A 19,164-nucleotide genomic window follows, 5' to 3' on the forward strand; every position below is an offset into this window, starting at 1 on the left:
CCTAATCTCCAAGGCCAAAGGGGGGTCTCAGACCCATCCTGGACCTGCGAGGACTCAATCAGTTCATGGTGAAGTTAAAGTTCTGCATAGTCTCCCTGAGCACAATTATTCCTTGTCTGGATCCGGGGGACTGGTACGCTGCCCTTGACATGAAAGATGCATACTTTCATATAGCCATTTGGCTGGCCCAAAGACATTTCCTGAGGTTCGTTGTCAACCACATACATTATCCGTTCACGGTGCTCCCATTCGGGTTATCAACAGCCCCCCGGGTGTTCACCAAGTGTATGTCAGTGGTCGCCGCTTTTCCCTGAAAGAGACAGGTGCAAGTGTACCCCTACTTAGACAACTGACTTCTGCGAGGGCACTCCAGGGAGCAAGTGGAGTCCAGTCCAGGTCCAGTTATTCAGACAGACCTTCCAGAGACAAATCAACATTGTCACCTTCTCCCCCTCACCTCCAAATAGAATTCATTGAGGCAGTGCTAGACTCTGTTCAGGCAAGAGCCATCCTGCCAGAGCCCAGATTCCAAATGCTGTCACACGTCATTCAGATGCTCAGACAATACTCCATCACCACCGCTACAACATGCCTCGGCCTCTTGGGACATGCAGCTATGGCATGAGGCATGCCAGGCATGGCTCACTTCAGGTTATCACCTGGGTTGAGACAGTACCGTCACGAGTCCTAGACATGCTAGGATGGTGGTTGGACCCTCGCATGGTCTGCAAAGGAGTCCTATTCACCACCCCTCAAGCATCCATGACCTTAGTAACAAACATGTCAGACCTTGGTTGAGGGTCACACCTAGGAGACCTACAGATGCAGGGCATGTGTTCGCAGGCCGAGATCCTGCTCCACATCAATATGAAGGAACTCAGAGCGGTGAGACTAGCCTGCCAGACCATATTGCAAGGTCAGTGCATTGCAGGCTGACCAACAACACCACCGTTATGTTTTACAGAAACAAGCAGGGTGGAGCCTGCTCCTCCCCTCTCTATCAGAAGGCAATCCACCTGTGGGAGTTTTGTATAGACCTCTCCATTCACTTGGAGGCGTCCTATCTCTTGGGTGCACGCAACAAGCTTGCTGACCACCTCAGCAGGTTGTTCTTCAGTCATGAGTGGTCCATACGGATGGACATCATCCACTCCATCTTCCAAAGGTGCCACCAGGAGCAACAGAAAGTGTCCAGCATTTTGCTCCTTCCAAAAACACAGCCCGGGATCAGTCTTGGATGCGTTCAAAATGCACTGGGGGAACCATCTACTGTATGCCTTTCCTCTGATACCACTTGTCCACAAGGTTCTCCTCAATATCCGCAGGGACATGGCAAAGGTAATTCTGCTCGCTCCGGCGTGGCCATGCTAACATTGGTACACAACACTTCCGGAGCTGTCAGTGAGCACCCCCATCGCACTGCTGCTCCTTCCTGATCTGATTACACAGGACCATGACTGACTGCTTCACCCAGACCTCCAGTCCCTCCATCTCACGGCCTAGAAGCTTCATGGTTAAATACATGGGCGCTCCAGTGCACGGAATTGGTGAGGGAGGTACTTCTTGATAGAAGGAAACCTTCCACCAGGGCCACCTACCTGGCCAAATGGAAACGGTTCTCATGCTGGTGTAATCACAGTCAAGTATCTCCATTTCAGGCATCTATACCATTCATTCTGGACTATCTACTGCATCTGAAGCAGCTAGGCCTGGCTGGATCATTCATCAGGGTGCACTTCACGGCCATCTCAGCATTCCACCCTGGAGAGTTAGGGTGTTCAGTCTTTGCCAATCCTCTGGTGGGCCGTTCCTTAAGGACATGGAATGGCTATACCCTCAATCTCGCCCACTGGTACTGACTTGGGACCTCAATCTGGTCCTAGCTAGGCTGATTGGAGCCCCAGTCGAGCTGCTCGCTACATGTTCCCTCTCATGGAAGGTAGCCTTTCTGGTTGCCATCACATCGGCCAGGAGGGTGTCAGAGCTAAAAGCACTAATTTCCAAAAACACCCTCCCAACACACACACACGGTCTTCCACAAGGATAAGGTACAGCTCAGGCCGCACTCAGATTTCCTGCCCAAAGTTGAATCCCAATTCCACCTCAGCCAGACATTTTTCTACCTGTTTTCTACCCCAAGGAGCAGAGGTTTCACTCATTAGATGCACGGAGGGCGCTAGTGTTCTACATTGAGCGCACAAAGCCTTTCAGAAAGTCAAACCAGCTGTTTGTAGTGGTGGCAGACTGGATGAAGGGTCTTCCGGTCTCCTCACAGCGCATCTCTTCCTGGATTACGGACTGTATTCGTACCTGCTATGACCTATAACCACCCACTTGAGAAGAGCCCAGGCCTCTTCCACCGCTTTCCTGGCCCAGGTGCCCATCCAAGAGAGCTGCAGAGCAGTGACCTGGTCCTTGGTGCATCCCTTTGCCAACCACTATGCCATCACACAGCATGCTATAGACGATGCAGCTCTCAGTATAGCAGTACTCCAGTCAGTGACTTAACTCCGATCCCATCCCCGGTGGGAGAGCTTGGGAGTCACCTAGTTAGAATCAATGTGAACAATCACTCGAAGAAGAAAAGATGGTTACTCACCTTCTTGTAACTGTTTGTTCTTCGAGATGTGTCGTTCACCTCCATTCCAATACCCATCCTCCTTCCCCTCTGTCAGAGTAGCCGGCAAGAAGGAACCAAAGAGAGGTTGGGTTGGCAGGGTCATATACCGAGCACCAACAGTGTGCCACTCTAGGGGGCTCCCTGGCCAACCCGATGGAAGCTGTTAAGGGAAAAAGTTTATGACGACCATGCACACAGTGCGCACGCACCTAATTGGAATGGACGTGAACAACACCTCTTGAAGAACAACAATTACAGGAAGGTGAGTAACTGTCTTTTTTTAATAGGCTCGGGTTATAAACAAAGAATAGTTCATATGGGATACCATTATGACCTATAAGAAGATAACATGGGAAATCCACACAAAGGAGGAAATCAGACAAGAAAAAAGAGAGGAATGAAAAATATAGAGGAATTCGAGCTTTTATTAAAGGGAAAATTTCTGTTTCTTTCAACTTTTCAGACTATGTGGTTTTATCAACTGTAAATGGAACATCTAATGGAACGGAGAAGATCACTGTAACTACAAAGCAAACCCACTGTATAGTGGAAAATCTGGAACCTAACAGAAGGTAATGCAGTAAGAGAACTTCTCAAATTCATCCAGCTAATTTAGACTGTCAGTAATATGCCAGTTCAAGAAAAAGATACAAATATAAGAACAAAGGGAGTTTATTCTAATTGTGATGGGAAGCAGATTTTTTTTTAAATATACTTAACAGAGAAAGTAATCTCATGCCAAGGATGTTGCAGATGGTCCAGACTCCACGAGCTGGGTATAGTGCAAAGGTGACACATTCAGTGACCTGGCAAAAAGATCCACAGTTGAATTTTTAAAGGTCTACTACTTCTTATGGAAAAAATAATCCTGTAGAATTTAATAGGGAAAAAACTTAATATATTTTGTAGAAACATGAGTATTGGACTTTAATAATGTGCTAACATTTCCATATTTTTAACCATCCTATAGAATTCAGGTTTCAAGAATCTAGAGCAGCGGTGGGCAAACTTTTTGGCCCGAGGGCCACATCTGGGAATAGAAATTGTAGGGCAGGCCATGAATGCTCACAGAATTGGGGTTGGGATGTGGACTCTGGGGTGGGGCCAGAAATGAGGAGTTCAGGATGTGGGAGGGGGCTCTGGGCTGGGGCGGGGCTGTGGGGTGGCGGTGAGGGCTCTGGCTGGAAGTGCGGGTTCTGGGGTGGGCATGAGGAGTTTGGGGTGTAAGAGGGTGCTCCAGGCTGGTGAAGACATGCTAAATTGATGGAAGAGTGCTCTCCCATCAATATCTGTAATCCACCTCAATGAGGGATGGAAGCTATGTTGCCGGGAGAGCATCTCCCGTTGACATAGCATAGTGTGGACACCGCTGTAAGTCGATCTAAGGTATGTTGACTTAAGTTACTTTGCTTACATAACTTAACCAGGGCCAGCTCCAGGCACCAGCTCAGCAAGCAGGTGCTTGGGGTGGCCAAGGGGAATGGGCGACATGTCAGGCTCTTCGGCGGCAATTCGGTGGAGGGAAGGACCTGCCACCGAAGAAAAAGCGGCGCGGTGGAGCTGCTGCCGATCACGGCTTTTTTTTTTTTTTCCTGCCGCTTGGGGCGGCAAAAGCCATGGAGCCGGCCCTCAACTTAACTAACATAACTTAGATTGATTTACAGTGGTAGTGTAGACCAGGCCTTAGAAGCGATGTAAAGGGTAAAAGAAAGAATGTGTTTTCATTACAGACACAATACAAGTACACCTCTACCCCGATATAACGCTGTCCTCGGGAGCCAAAAAAACTTACCACGTTATATCGAACTTCTTTTGATCCACCGGAGTGCTCAGCCCCCCGCCCTCCCCCCCCCGGAGCACTGCTTTACCGCGTTATATCCGAATTCATGTTATATCGGGTCCCGTTATATTGGGGTAGAGGTGTACTGTAGTAAGTTTGATACCAAACTGGGAGGGATTGCAACTGTTTTGGAGGATAGGGTCATAATTCAAAATGATCTGGACAAATTGGAGAAATGGTCTGAGATAAACAGGATGCAGTTTAATGAAGACAAATGTAAAGTGCTCCACTTAGGAAGGAACAATCAGTTTCACACATACAGAATGGGAAGAGACTGTCTAGGAAGGAGTACGGCAGAAAGGAATCTAAGGGTTATAGTGGACCACAAGCTAAATATGAGTCAACAGTGTGATACTGTTGCAAAAAAAAAAAAAAGCAAACATGATTCTGGGATGCATTAACAGGTGTGTTGTGAGCAAGACACGAGAAGTCATTCTTCCACTCTACTCTGCGCTGGTTAGGCCTCAACTGGAGTATTGTGTCCAGTTCTGGGCATCACATTTCAAGAAAGATGTGGAGAAATTGGAGAAGGTCCAGAGAAGAGCAACAAGAATGATTAAAGGTCTTGAGAACATGACCTATGAAGGAAGGCTGAAAGAATTGGGTTTGTTTAGTTTGGAAAAGAGAAGACTGAGAGGGGACTTGATAGCAGTTTTCAGGTATCTAAAAGGGTGTCATCAGGAGGAGGGAGAAAACTTGTTCATTAGCCTCTAAGGATAGAACAAGAAGCAATGGGCTTAAACTGCAGCAAGGGAGGTTTAGGTTGGACATTAGGAAAAAGTTCCTAACTGTCAGGGTGGTTAAACGCTGGAATAAATTGCCTAGGGAGTTTGTAGAATCTCCATCTCTGGAGATAGTTAAGAGTAGGTCCCTTCCAGCGCTAGAATCTATGAATCTATACCTCTTTGCCAGAAGCTGAGAGTCAGGTTTTTCCCATTGTAAATGCTAATACAAAACTATTATATTTGTCAGCATACATAAGGCAACTCAGACTCCCACCTGTAACAAATTAAGTGAAGATTTTTCTATCATTATTGCAGCTCACATAACCAAACTCCTTCCATCTGAGATCCTTTACAACCATTTTAGTCATGATAATTTATGCCCGTAGTAGGATTAGATCAGAATTACAGACCCAACAGCAGCCATTTAGTCCTGCATATCACTGGCTATTAAATAGTACCTTAGTAATAAAGCAGTTTCCTTGTTCCTTCAAATGGTGACCTTCAGTATGTCTCCTGTAATTGAACAGGAAAAACCATTCATATTCATATTTTCCTCTAGGAAAGTATACAGCATAACATTATTGGTATTTGTCAAGTGCCTGGGGCTGTACAAAATATAACATGAAGGCAGCCCTTGCTCCAAAATACTTACAGTCTTGAAGAAAAAGAAGAAGAAAAAGGCACTGGACTGGGAGCTGGGTGACCTGGGTTCTATTACTAGCTCTGCCATTGACATGTTATGGGACTTTTCATTTCTCTGTGCCTTTGTTTCCCCTCCCACTCTTGTCTATCTTTTCTGTTTAGGTTGTGTAAACTCTTTTGGGCAGAGACTGTCTCCTATTAGGTGCTAGCATACCTAGCACAATAGGGCCTCATTCTGGGTTGGAACCTCTTAAGTGTTAGTGTAATACACATAAATAAATAATAATAAATTCACTAGGAAGTCCAACAGGAAGAGTAATTTCTAATAATTTTTTTGTGGGGAGAGTTGTTCACTTCTTGTGGGCATTGTGGAGGAAGTGAGCGTTTAAGAGGGATCTGAAGGGAAGGAGAGTAGTAGTCTGGTGAACTGAGATGTGAAGGATATTTCATGCACAGAGAATGGCAGGCAATGATGCACAGAGATGGGAATGTGAGAAGACAATAAGTTTGTTAGCATGAACAGAATGCCTTCTGCTTTTTTAGTCTTTCTAGAAATGTGTGGAAGCTTGTGCTGCCGCTGTTCTGCCTTTTTCATTCCAAGGATGAAATTGAACAGTTTGACCCCTAAGATGCCAAATTCACCCTGTTTGTGAGCACTAAAATTCTCTGGGAAGGTGTTTTAGGTTTTTAAGCTCATCTGCTAAAATTCATGGATCACCAAAGAGTATGTTTTCATCGTAGTGAGCAAGGATTTAACCTTGTGACTTCATTAATACTAGTGGAGCAATATTGTTGCATGGTACTGTAGTGAGGAGTGCCTTAGAAATGTGTGTTGTAACAATCTCCATGCATTGCACTGAAATTTCCCCTCTAGGTCACCTATAAAATCATATTTTGGGACCATATTGGTGGTCAAGATGCAAGGCTGGTCAACTCCTAATCTCTCATTCCTCAAGTCAAAGAACTCCGTACATCGCAGCAGGCTTTGTCCAGGTAGAGAGGGACAGAAGCTGAGGAGTTGCTTTGTGTCACTGAACCAAAATCTGGTCAGTTAAGGAACAGTGATAGTGGACTGCTAAAGAAATCCTGTCCATTCTTTTTCTGTTGTAAGGAGCTAAAATAAAACATTTATAGTCCATCCACTCTATGACAACTATATATGAACACGGTTGCAACATGGTTTCCCTGACCATTGCACAGTGGGAAGGGTTTTTTTGAAGAATTATATTGTAACTGTACCATAAAGCCATAATATGGACTTCCTTCAGGTGGGCAGTTTAGCTTTGTGTAAGGTGGGATCTTAATGTACAGCATGATTTGATTTGGAGGGTTCTTAAAAGAAACAAAAACCTGTCCTCGTTGATTGGGGTACCTTGCGGACTACCATATTTAAACCTAGTGGTTGCTAGCATGGTCTCCCTTGTAATGTACACAGGGCCTTTTGCTGAGAGGCTGAAGCATCTGTTTTCTTTGACTCATAGGAATAATGCCACTGCTGGCTGTTTTCTCCTCTAGACGTGCCTGGCAATATAAACTTCAGAAACAAAATATTCACAGTAACTTAGTTCATAACCGAGGAGTTTATAGTTACTTAATTCACCCAATGATTGGTGCAAGGACTTCAGTCCAAACTACAGCATCTTTTGCTTGCCTTGTAATCTGTACCTCAGCCTTTTTGTTTGGTGTGAATTCAGACTACTCCAAGGCATCCAGACTCAATGAAATGAGAGCATAATGTTCTGTTTGAAACCTGTTTTACTGCGTAAAAGGTACACCCTTTAAATAAATGCATGGCACTGTCAGCTGCTCAGCAGCCTGCATGAAATGTGCTGATGTTCTTATATTATTCCATTTTGTTGGATCGCCCAGTAATGCCACGTGTTTGCTCAAGACACAGACGTGTTGTGTCTGTTCCATTTTCTAATAGTCACACATGCCTGACAATTGGCACTTGTCACTGGTCATTTAAAAAACATTTCCCTAGATGATTGGTGCCTTAGCCTCTGTACCTGGAGAACTGTCAAAAATAACGTTTGGAGAATTACAGCATAAGGGAAAAATAACGTATATTAGAAGACTGGTAAAAGTGCAAATAACCTGAAAGTAAAAATCATAATGTGCAGTGTTTGGTAGGTTGTGATTTCTCAAAACTACTACATGTTGTTAGCACTAAGGAGTAATTACCTAGGTGCGTGACCCCCTCATTTAAAACAATACGTGTTGACTACGGATCTAATATTCTGCTTATTCTTGTAAATGCTTTGCCTTTCCAGAGCTGTTTTCATCTACAGATTTCAAAGCACCTAAGAAACAATTAAGTCTCTCCGGTTAGTTAGGTAAATCTACCCATTTTATAGATTGGGGCTTCCCAGAAGACTTTCTCTCATAGCATCAGTTTCTTTTCTGCCCATGTGCTCCTAGTAGAGCAGTCTGTGTAATAGTTACATAAACATGATGATTAATTATTCTGCACTTTGTATTGCACTCATCTTTTCTAATGACTCTCTGTCCCCCTCTCATTTCACAGCCACTCTCTTTTCATACTCATCTTAATCCACCTTTTTCTGAGATACGCATCTACAAAATCACCTGTTGAGTTTCCAACTATGGATTTTCAGATTCAGGTCATATTCCATAAAGCCCTCCTCCACGCACACACAGAAGTTCTTCTCTAACCTTTTCCATCCCAATGTGCTTTCACTCATAAAAGCCTCTATATTTTCATATCTGAGCTCATTCTTTCAGCTCATTCTGGGCCAGATCCTGATGTCTTACTCAGTTTCTACTCCTTTCTTACTCAGGCAAAATTCTCAGGATTTGAGTCCCCATAACTACTATGCTGATTAGGCTGGTGGATAGTTATATCTTATAAATCTTCACTTTGCCCTTTTTCACAAGTGAAAGCTAAATTTTTTTGTGGTGGCTTCTCTGAGAAATTAATTTTACACACGTGCTAGTGTCACAGTTTCCAACACTTCTGAGCAGAGAAAAATACCACTATGAGTAATAGCATTAATGTACTCATTTGCCACCAGATGGAAATGTTGCCTTTATATATATATATATATATATATATATATATCAATCAAAAACAGTTCTTGCTGTTACTTGAAAAGTCAACATTTGTTCCTTTTGGAAAACAACCAAAGTATTTGAAGCAAAACCACAAAAATGGTTGTTTTGATTAAAGCAGTTGGAATGTGATTTCCAGCCAGTCTTTCCTACTAGTGAGAATTGGTTCACACAGTTCAACTTGTAATTTGGAGCCTGATTTTTCAGAGTTGTTCCCATTAGAATCTTGGGTGCTCAGCTCTTCTGAAAGCCAGGGTTTTAGTCTTTTGTAGGATGCTATGTCACAAACCATCATTAAATTGACTAAAATATGTCAGTGACTTCTTAATAGTCCTATCTGGCACAATCTCTTCTTAGTGAATCTGTTCTTTCTAGGACTTCCTTTAAAAGAATGCAGTCAAGGTTTTTTCACAATTTTTAGTATTTTTCCTCACTTTCATTGTTTTAATAAACCTTTGGAAGCTCGAAAATTGAAATGTTCTTATTATGAGTTGTCTTTTCCTCCATTGTGTTTGCTTTACAGTGGTAGTATTGTTCGTCAGCAACATCTTTCCCATAGCTAAAGTCAGTCTTGCTGCTTTTTTCTTTTCCTGGATCTTTTATAGCCCGCATATTAATTACAGATGTTGTATTAGTTAGTCTCCAGTCCATTGCTTCCAAAGAAGTTTAGTATTTATCTGCTAATGGTTGTCTTCTCTTTTCTACTATTTCCTTTAAAATTCTACGTGGTTCATATCTGCCCTAGGATTTTGTCAGTCTTCAGTCTAATTTTTCAGTCATCTATTGTGGTGACATCCTGATTTCTGTTAGTAGTTTTCCTTCCTCCTCTGGGCAGAGGAACAGTCTGTTTTCCCCCATCTGCCTCCCCCCAGTCTTTCTTTGTGAACTCTGAGGCAAAGGATTTATTTTCAGAAATGTCAGCCTCTTCTGTCTATAAATCATCCCCTACCAGCCCATAGAGGCCCTTCTGGCCTCTTATGTCTAATGTACTTGAAATATGTTGTAGTTATTTTAACCTCTTGTGAGATCTTCTTTTCATTTGCTACCGAAGAAGCTTTGTGTACACGATATGCTCTGCTGCCCCATGTACTATAGTACAGCTGCAATGAAATATGGGATTTTTTTTTAATGCCAGATTAGCATTTTGGTCCATCTAGTCTCTTCTCCTTAGCAGTAGCCAGCACCTAAAAGGAAGATAAACCCACCAACACCATTAATATGCTTATCCAATTAAGCCATGTTGTCATCGGGAAGGACAATTACTCTCATTTGCCTCAGGTGATTATATTTAATCTCTGAAGAATGAAATTTGAATACCCATATTGTTACCTTAACTTGCATAGCCATAAATGCAAGTAATATACGTTCACAGAGCACACAATAAGTGGCCAGGAAACTTTGCAACAGTAAGAAAGTACATAGCTTTGCAGAAGTTAAAGTTATACATACAAAGTTATATACTTTGCAAAAGTTAAAGTAAAATGTTACGATTGCATTGCTGTCAGATTAGAATCAGAGATGTGCCAAACGGTTCAGGGGAAATTCAGGTAGCAATTAAATTAGGCTGTCACCCCTCCAGCCTATAGGCACAGATTTGTATTAAGAAGTTTTTGTCTCAGGAAGAGTGGCACGTAAGGGCCTTGTGCCTCAGTGGGTCTAGGTGGGAAGCAGGCAGTGGCCTTGTATTGTATATTATTTTAGTTCTGCTGACAATCCAATTTGCATATTAAGTGTGCATACTTGTAAGTGAAAGACAGAAGGCACATAGCACTAGATAATAAGAGGACTTCATAGGACTCCTTTTCTGCTTGAAAATTGTAGGATACAGAGGCGGATTATAGTTTTGTGGGTCCCTGGGCCAGAGTAAGTGGGGGCCCCTCCCCATCCCTTCTGCCTTCTGTCCCCCCTGGCTCTCCTGCTGTGGGGCACAGGGGCTTCCCCCACTTGCCCAGAGCTGTTGCCCTCGGGGAGTAGGGCCCGGGTCCGGTAGCTAATCCATCACTGGTAGGATGACAGTCCAAGTGATAATACTACACTGAAAAGCTCTGTTTAATTTCACCTTTTCAGTTCTATGATCTTACATTTTTCTCCTTTTGCATGATTTGGAAAATGATAGAATTTCCTTTGCTTGCCAAAGTTTCATGTGGGATAGCAATTTCCTATGGAAAAAATAGCCTGTACAGTAATTAAATAAATAGAAATGTAATCTGCACAAGTACTTTTATTGTCCTCTGTGGTTTGGATGGATTTCTGAGGCCTATTCTTTCCAGAGCCTATGGAATGACATTCTGACAGAGGCTGGAGTCAAAGGTTGCTTTAAGCTGCTGTTTATACTGGTTAGTTGAGGAGTTTTTGGCAGTATATATGAGATGGTATATGGACTACAGCTTCATATGAACATCAAAACTGGCTAAAATGTAGGTATGGGATAATCATTATATAAGTTTCCTATTTATCTTGCTAAACTCTGGCCTACATAGTCTCTTAATCCCTTTGGCTTTTTTTGTCCTGTGGCTTGTGTAGAAATCAATAAAGTAGCAGAGAGCACTTGATCATTTTTACATCCATTTTATTTATATACACAGAGTAGTCACTTTTGAGATCTTTTACCTGCAACCTTAAAAACTGACATGTGGCGATGCAGCCATTTATGAAAACGCCATGTGAGTTCTTTAGAGTACAGTATGGTTTGATGCCTCTCTCTCACTGTTTGTTCTTGGCCAAACATTTTCCCTCTCCCTACTAGTGTGCGATATGCTGTCAGTCAGGTAGTTACTATCCTGTGCCCCAAAGGTGCCTGCTGCTCCTTGTGTTGCTGCCACTGGTGGTGTCTCCTGGCTGGAAGCCAGCCAAAGGAGAAGGCAGAGATGATACTTTCCTAGATATTTTTTTGAAATGCCTGTCACAAGACCTGGGAAACAGAGACATTTGGACTTCCTCTAAAATGTTTACAGTCTTCAGCTTCTGTTCTAGTTATTTATGGAACTTGTAGAATTGATGGGTTCTATTATTCAAACTGAGTGCTTCAGGGCAGGGGTAGTCCTTTCCTATGTGTGTAACCATTCTGCCAGGTGTGCACCTACAAAAAATCAAAACTGACAAAACCCAAACAGTGTTTCAGGTGTATGGCCAACCCCAAAGTCCTAGGTATTAATTACCTGGCTGGGTGACACCCATAACTCTTATTCACAAAACAACCTGTATCCATCTAAACCCTCACTTGTGAATTCAGATAGACTCATTGGTAGTCAACTGGGTGTTGGGGCAGCTCTCCTGTCTGCTTTAGTTCAACAAAGCCTACGCCATCCGGTTCTGCTCCATCCTGCAGCTGGTCAGAAAGACCTCTCCACTTACTCAGTTGCTGTCCTGTCTAACCTAGTCGCACTCCACAGAGTCAACTCTATACAGAACTTGGAATTTCTGGATCAGGCATTCTAGATAGATCTCCTTAGCTCCTTTTATTGAGCTCCTCAGCTTCCAGCCCAACCAGAGTCCACTATACGTCCATTCACGGTGACTAACTTTCTGGGGGTATAGCTTACGCAATTCATGTGCCCATTCATAACTACAGTTACAGTAACAAACGATTGTCCTTCAGAAAATCAGAACACAAATTCCAAATAATGCAGCACAACACACTATATTAACTAAGCTACACTTTCTCCTGTGAGGGAAGCAGAGCATTCTATCCTTCTAAGCCTTGTAGCTGTGAGCTTATATCTGTTTCTACAGTGCCTAGGATATATGGGGGCTCTAGGAGGTATTGTAATCCAAATAATTAATTTATGTTAATTAAACTTCTTGTTAAACTTCTGCTTCTGCATTAGTTATTAGTCAAAAAATTGTCCAGTGCTCTATTGCCATTTGAAATATAAATGATTTTATCTTGTCTGCTCAAAGTCGGCAGCATGTAAAAAAAAAATAGTGTACCACAAATCAAATATGAATAAAATAAAATATTTATCATCTAAATTTCATAAACTAAAATTGGCCACCTAAAATGTTTTGGTGTACTTGGGATCAGTGTGATTGATAATTCCATTAATACTGCAGTATCTTCTAAAATATAGATCAGCACAGTTGGCTTAAATAGCAAACCATGATGTATTGTATAACTAGTGAAAAATGTGAGGTTTGGCTCTAATGGGGAATTTTCATGGACTTGACCCATCAAATAATAAAATAGATATAAAATGGTGTATTTTATTTATATCTAACCTTTCATGAAACATATGGATAGGTTTCAGATATTACCATACTGCTGCACTGTAAATCAAGGGGAAAGACTTTTGCAGCTTTAAGTTATAAACTTAGATTGATGATGCACATTACTAAACCATTCTTTACTTTGTCCACTTAATTCTCTCACAACGTAGCCATTTCCTTTCATCTAAAAAGAATAAATCAAAGGGATTTGGTGACATGCAGAATTGTACCAGTTTACTTCAGGTATTGTTTTACACAGGTGCAAAAGGCTATGTGGACATTCTTAGTTCTGTTTAAGCCAGGGTTTCTCAACCTCTGAGTTGGGACCCAAAATTGGGTCACCAGAATGTTTCAAAGGGTCTCGTGGCAGCTCCTGTAGTTCCTGTCCCACGGGGCTGGCTGGGCTCGCCTCCCTGCTCCAGGCACTGCAACCGCTGAGGGCCCAGCTGTCATGATGATGGGAGCCCCGGTAGGCCAAATATGAGTGAGTGGCACTGCGGCCCCATGAGCCAGGTCACAACTCCACTCACACAAATTTGATCCAGTCAGGGGAAGGAGGCTAAACCTGAGCAGCGCTGCAGGCCCAGAGGTTGCAATGTTCAGAGCTGAGAGCCAAGCCCAGCCAGCCCCACGGCACAGGAGCTGCAGGAGCCACCACTGTGGGGTGAGTGCCAGGCAGGACCCAACCCCCTCCACCCAGGGGGCAGGATCCGATCGAAAGCACCCCAGGACCTCCACCCCCAAACTATTTACTGGGCTGTGACAAGCCATAAACATTTACAGATGGGTCCTGAGCCCAAAAAATTGGGGAACCACTGGTTTAAGCAACTCTTAAAAGATAATAAGGATCCACATCAGTGTTTGCACCAGTTTGGCCTAGTACACGTGTGTGTGTGTGTGTATAGACAAGGTTTCAGCATATCTAAGCTGTTCTTGTATCATGCAGCTTGTTAAGTAGGCAACAAAATCCCCAAAACACCACCTTGTGCTGTTGCATGTAAACCTCTTTGCAACAAACTGAAATGCCAGATGCCCATACTTCTGCTCCAGAGCGGGACTGGGATCCCGATCTCTCAGCAATACTTTTCTCCTCAAATGGGATACATATCTGTTGTACACTTTTCCTCCAACCCCTCTCCTAGCCATGGTCATGCACAAGATAAGGACCAACAACTCCGGAGGGAGCCCCCCCACATGGCCCAGACAAAGGTAGATTTTCTGCATGTAAACATCATATAGCTGGTTTAAAGTGACCTTAAAGCAGCTTGAATACAGTGGTGAGCATGCAATAAATATCTAAATTAGATTAGATAGGCTTTTAGAATAAAAATAACGAACCCATGGTTATGCTTATAAATGTAGACTCCTCATTTATAAAATATTTTCCTATATGAGAACACTTGCGGGTATTTCTGTTCCGTGTGCCGATTTACAAAAATTGAGGCAATTGTTAGCTTTATGCATCAAACTTGGTTGAAATAAAAATTATCCTACCAAGTAGCTGTGGGAGACTGTCCCTTGGTATTTGGCCATAAAGAACCTATCGAGGTTAATCAGCATGCTGCTCAGGTCTTCAGAGACTAAGAAACAGTTGGAAATTCCACAGTTTGTATTAAACTATTCAGCCACTTTGTGGGGAACTTTTAAATGAAGTGTTGGCAACCAGCGCATGAGAATAGTGGCATGGTTTTTAAATTTTGTCTCTTCTGATCATCTGATCTCTTGGAAATTTGCTGCTTGGAAAGCAGTCTCTTGCAGCTCCCTTTCATAGCACTGTGATAAATTCACTAAGCACCCCCTTCAATTAATAAGGGATTCTTTGTGAATCAACAGGAATATTTAATTGTCCGATATAACATTCAAAATAGAAAATAACCTACATATACTTGCTCATTGTTTTGAAAATGTGTCCATTGTTTTGCGTTAATTGCTAATTTAAAATGTACTCAGTTGCCTACTACTTATTTGTGTCAGGGTTTCTCACAGCCTCCAAAGCAGGGGCTGTTTCTTGCTGTGACCCCAGAATAAGTCCTCTAGGCGCTACTGTAATACAAATAATCATAACAAGGAAAAGAATAAATTACTGTTTTTCTGTACACTTCCCACACCGCCTAGAGCTCCTGGAAAGCTGCTGCTGGAAAGTGAACCACGAAGGATTTGGGGGAAATTACCTCTGTAGCTTCTCTTTTTCTCAACTACATTCCTTACAATCAATTAAAACCCAAACCAACAGGAGCTGGATGTGTCTCAAAGGCCTCAGTGAGTGAGGTAGCTTTCACGTTTGTATGACAGGCACAAGCGGACAGTCGTCAGTTCAAGGGAAGGAACTGATACATAACCTGAAACTGGAATGGAAAGAAAGGAGAAAAACATGAGTGGGAGCCTTTGTACAGCAATATCAGCAAAGCATGCAATTTTCCATTGCTCCGAGGCAGGCAGATCACCGTGGGGGGTACGTTATAGTTGTGCTTAGTTGTTAATATAGGCAGGTGATGGTATCTTATAATAGGGCGATTCTGAGTGGTTTTTAGGTCGGTGCTTGGCTGTGTGGTTGGTGAGGGAAAAACACATTGTGCACTGACATTGATATTCTTACCCATGTTGCTAGTTCAGTACGTCAGAGTGCATCCATTAGCATGGGTGCATCACACATGAAAAGACATCAGTGTAGGAGAGGAGGGGATTTGGGAAACAGGATTGAGTGGAGTGGCCACGTTTGGCTCAGCCGTGCATGGGGTGTATAGGAGCCACTTGGCACCAGGTAGCAGCCACGGGCCTTACTGCTGTAAGGAAATGGGAATACTCTGGCCACCTCTCCTCACAGCACAGCAGCAGAATAGGAAAGCCACAAATGGCAGGGGCCCTGAGCACCGTTAAGGTGAATTGGAATGAGAAGCAGGGCTCTCCCCAGGTGGTAACAATAGGGAACTGGCAGCAATTGTTCAGCCTCCTGGATTTGAGTTGTGGGGATGGGAGCAGGTCTTTGCTTTCTGCAAAGCCATCCGGGCAACAGAGCTGGAGGAGGAATCTCAACAGCACAGTGTGACTGGGATTATTCTTGCTTTTTTACTTTTCCTGCATTCTGTCTAGTGTTGCCACCTGTCCAGGTTCCCCCAGGATTGTCCCTTTTTTGAGGTAGCTGTCCTAGGAAATCGGTAACAGAGCTCAGTACATGCTGTCAGCTGTCCAGTTTTATGGGCTCAGGATCATCCCACATGTCCTGTTCTTTTGCATCCCAGAAGTAGCAACCCCACTCAGGTGGGAGGGTGGACGGGGGGAGAGTTCAGGAAATATTGGTGTTTAGGACTACGCCATAAAATATTGCTGTGGAGAAGGATAAGAAAGAGACATCCCTAAGTGAGGTGCATTGTTGTTATTAAAGGACTATATATCGCACTGAGGTGCATTCAGCCAGTTGGATCTTTCGGTTGGCTGAACACGCCAGCCCCACCTCCTGAAAGACATACAATACTTGCAGCAGCAGAGCCTATCACCTAAACTGCTCCCCCGCCAGCATTAAAAACAGGATAAGGTACCACTGGAGCATTAAAACAAACAGTCAGGACCTGCATGCAGGGTTGCTATGGGGTCTTACATTCTTAGGAGCAGCGTGTCTAAATGTTTTCAGAGTAAGAAACTTGATACTTTATGCTTGTCCAGGAAGCCAGTAGCATCAGAGAGGGTGTCTGCATGGGTGGTTTGCTTGCCCATGACAATCAAGAATACAGTGTGTGTTTGTTTCTAATTTTATTCTCCAGTTATGACTTCCAGGTGAAAGCCAGTAACCCTTTTGGTGAAGGTCCAAGCACCTCTAAGGTCCTATTTTCTACTGAATCAGGTAAGAGCTTCAATAGATGTATCAGTTTAACAGTGAAAACCATGACAATGCGTTCAGCCAAAAAGACAAGCTAAACTTGGCCCTTAAGTGTTTTTGAGAATGGATGCAGTGTAGCCTGTATAGGGCACTGGACTCAAACTCAGGAAACCTGGATTTCCTTCCCACTCTGCCACTGACCTGCTGGGCGGCCCTGGGCATTTCACTTTACCTTACTCTGTGCCTCTGTCTCTCCATATGTAAATGACAAATTTCCATACTCCTTTATGGACACAAGACAGAGCTATGATTTAACTATGGAAGGTGTACAAAGGGTTACGCTGAATCCAGGGATTTTTTTTGTAATGGGTAGTGTGGCATCTTAAATCCAAAGCTTTATTATAGTAAATCCATGTTTGTGTTTGTATCCTTCTATCAGATAGCTCTGCAAACAGACAGGCCTTTGCGCACAGTGATACATAACAAATTTACACACACGGCACACTTTTGCAATTTTGCTTTGTTGCCCATGCTTTTCTCACTGGCTGCAATATAGGATTGTTTTAATTTTAGTACTGTTGTTTATATCACAGTAGTGCCTCGGGGCTTAACTGAGATAAGAGTCCCTTTGTGGTAGGCACTGTATGTGTGTGTAAATAGATTGATACCTATAGAGAGAGAGTGAGTCCCTGCGCTGATGAGGTTACAGTCTACATAAACAAGTCACACTTGTTGCAGGAAGAGAAACAGAAGCACAGAGAGATTAAGTGACTTGCCCAAAATCATCCAGCAGGTCACTGGCAGATCTGAGAATAGAATCTAGGTGTCCTGGGTTTTACCCACTGGATTGACGCTTAGTGGAATGGGGTCAATGTGAGCACAGGAAATATAATCTTTAAAATTAAGGATTATTCGTTTAGCAGATTGGTATAGGGCCCTCAAAAATATGTATCCATCTAATGCATCTGCAACTTAGAGTGCTATTTGTAGCTTTGTCGTGTGTTTAAAATGGTACAATAAGCAAAGTCCCACCTGATTTGGCTATGGGGAGCAGAAAGAATCACTCAGTACGGCATTGCACTATCCATCCAAGATCCAGCTTCTCTAGAAGCCAATTACAAAATAGTCATTGACTGCAATAGAAGCAGGAGCTATTCTTGTATTTAGAGCCAGCTGCCTATTGTTGATAGTACTCTGAACTAGTAGGCACTTACTGTGTACCATGCCTCTTTAAAGGGACACTATCAGGTTTAACATTTTAAGTCAAATCCTTCAGTGCTTTCTCACTGAAATTAATGGGTGTTTTGACTGAGTAACAGGTAAGTGGAAAATGAGTAAGGAATTCAGAATATGTCCCACATATTTTAAGAAAAATTGATACCCTCTTATGTTACTAATGTATCTTAGATTATTAAACTTGAAAGAACCATTTATATTTTAATGCAATTTCATGATTTCTGATGTTTATTTTTTTCCTTCACTCAGTGTGGACAATGGAAATAAACCGGTCGGTTTCACTTTTTCCTAATCACTTTCCACGCGTCTCCATTTCTCATTCTCATCCACTAATGTAAAGCTGCAGCATTTGGGCAGCAAGCACTACAGAGGAATTCTTTAAAATAATAATAAATGGTCTACACTGAAATTTTTAAAATGCCATGGAAATATGTTTATTGATGATAAGCTTTGTATCTTTTATTTCTTTTAACAAATCCAAATTTTACTGGTAGTGACCCATTAATAACATTTTTAAAAGCTCAGTGATGCGGTAATTCGAAATACACCTCTACCCCGATATAACGCGACCCTATATAACACGAATTTGGATATAACACAGTAAAGCAGTGCTCCGGGGGGGGGCAGGGCTGCGCACTCCAGCAGATCAAAGCAAGTTCGATATTACACGATTTCACCTATAACGCGGTAAGATTTTTTGGCTCCCGAGGACAGCGTTATATCGGGGTAAAGGTGTAGTTACGTGAGCAGTTTATTTCTTTAACTTACACAAAAATGTAGTGAACTCAACTTCCCAAAATTGTTGCTATTTTACAGATTATTGTTTATGTCAGCCATAGAAAATCACTTTCCAATGTGCTTCTGTAGAAATATCAGGAGAGGTTATTTTACAAAGTCTGACTGAGTGTTTGTTTTTCTCCCCAGCGGACCCACGAGTGAGTGAGCCAATTTCAAGTAAGCCCTTTATGCATAGCATGCTCTAATCAGAACATTTTTCTGAAGTAAGATA

The 19,164-nt window shown here is 42.7% G+C and overlaps 1 protein-coding gene across 32 annotated transcripts in view; it reads left to right on the forward strand.

Moving 5' to 3' along the window:
- Nucleotides 1–19,164, forward strand: part of LOC120403210 (ABI family member 3 binding protein) — a 315,866-nt gene that overhangs the window by 284,464 nt on the left and 12,238 nt on the right. For all 32 annotated transcript variants that reach the window (XM_039534071.1, XM_039534129.1, XM_039534193.1 and 29 more), the window contains 3 exons: nt 3,084–3,192; nt 16,864–16,943; nt 19,080–19,109. In XM_039534071.1, coding sequence (XP_039390005.1) covers nt 3,084–3,192; nt 16,864–16,943; nt 19,080–19,109 — 219 coding nt within the window. The remainder of the gene's footprint in view (nt 1–3,083; nt 3,193–16,863; nt 16,944–19,079; nt 19,110–19,164) is intronic.

This window comes from Mauremys reevesii, linkage group 1, assembly GCF_016161935.1.
Source record: "Mauremys reevesii isolate NIE-2019 linkage group 1, ASM1616193v1, whole genome shotgun sequence".
NCBI lineage: Eukaryota > Metazoa > Chordata > Testudines > Geoemydidae > Mauremys > Mauremys reevesii.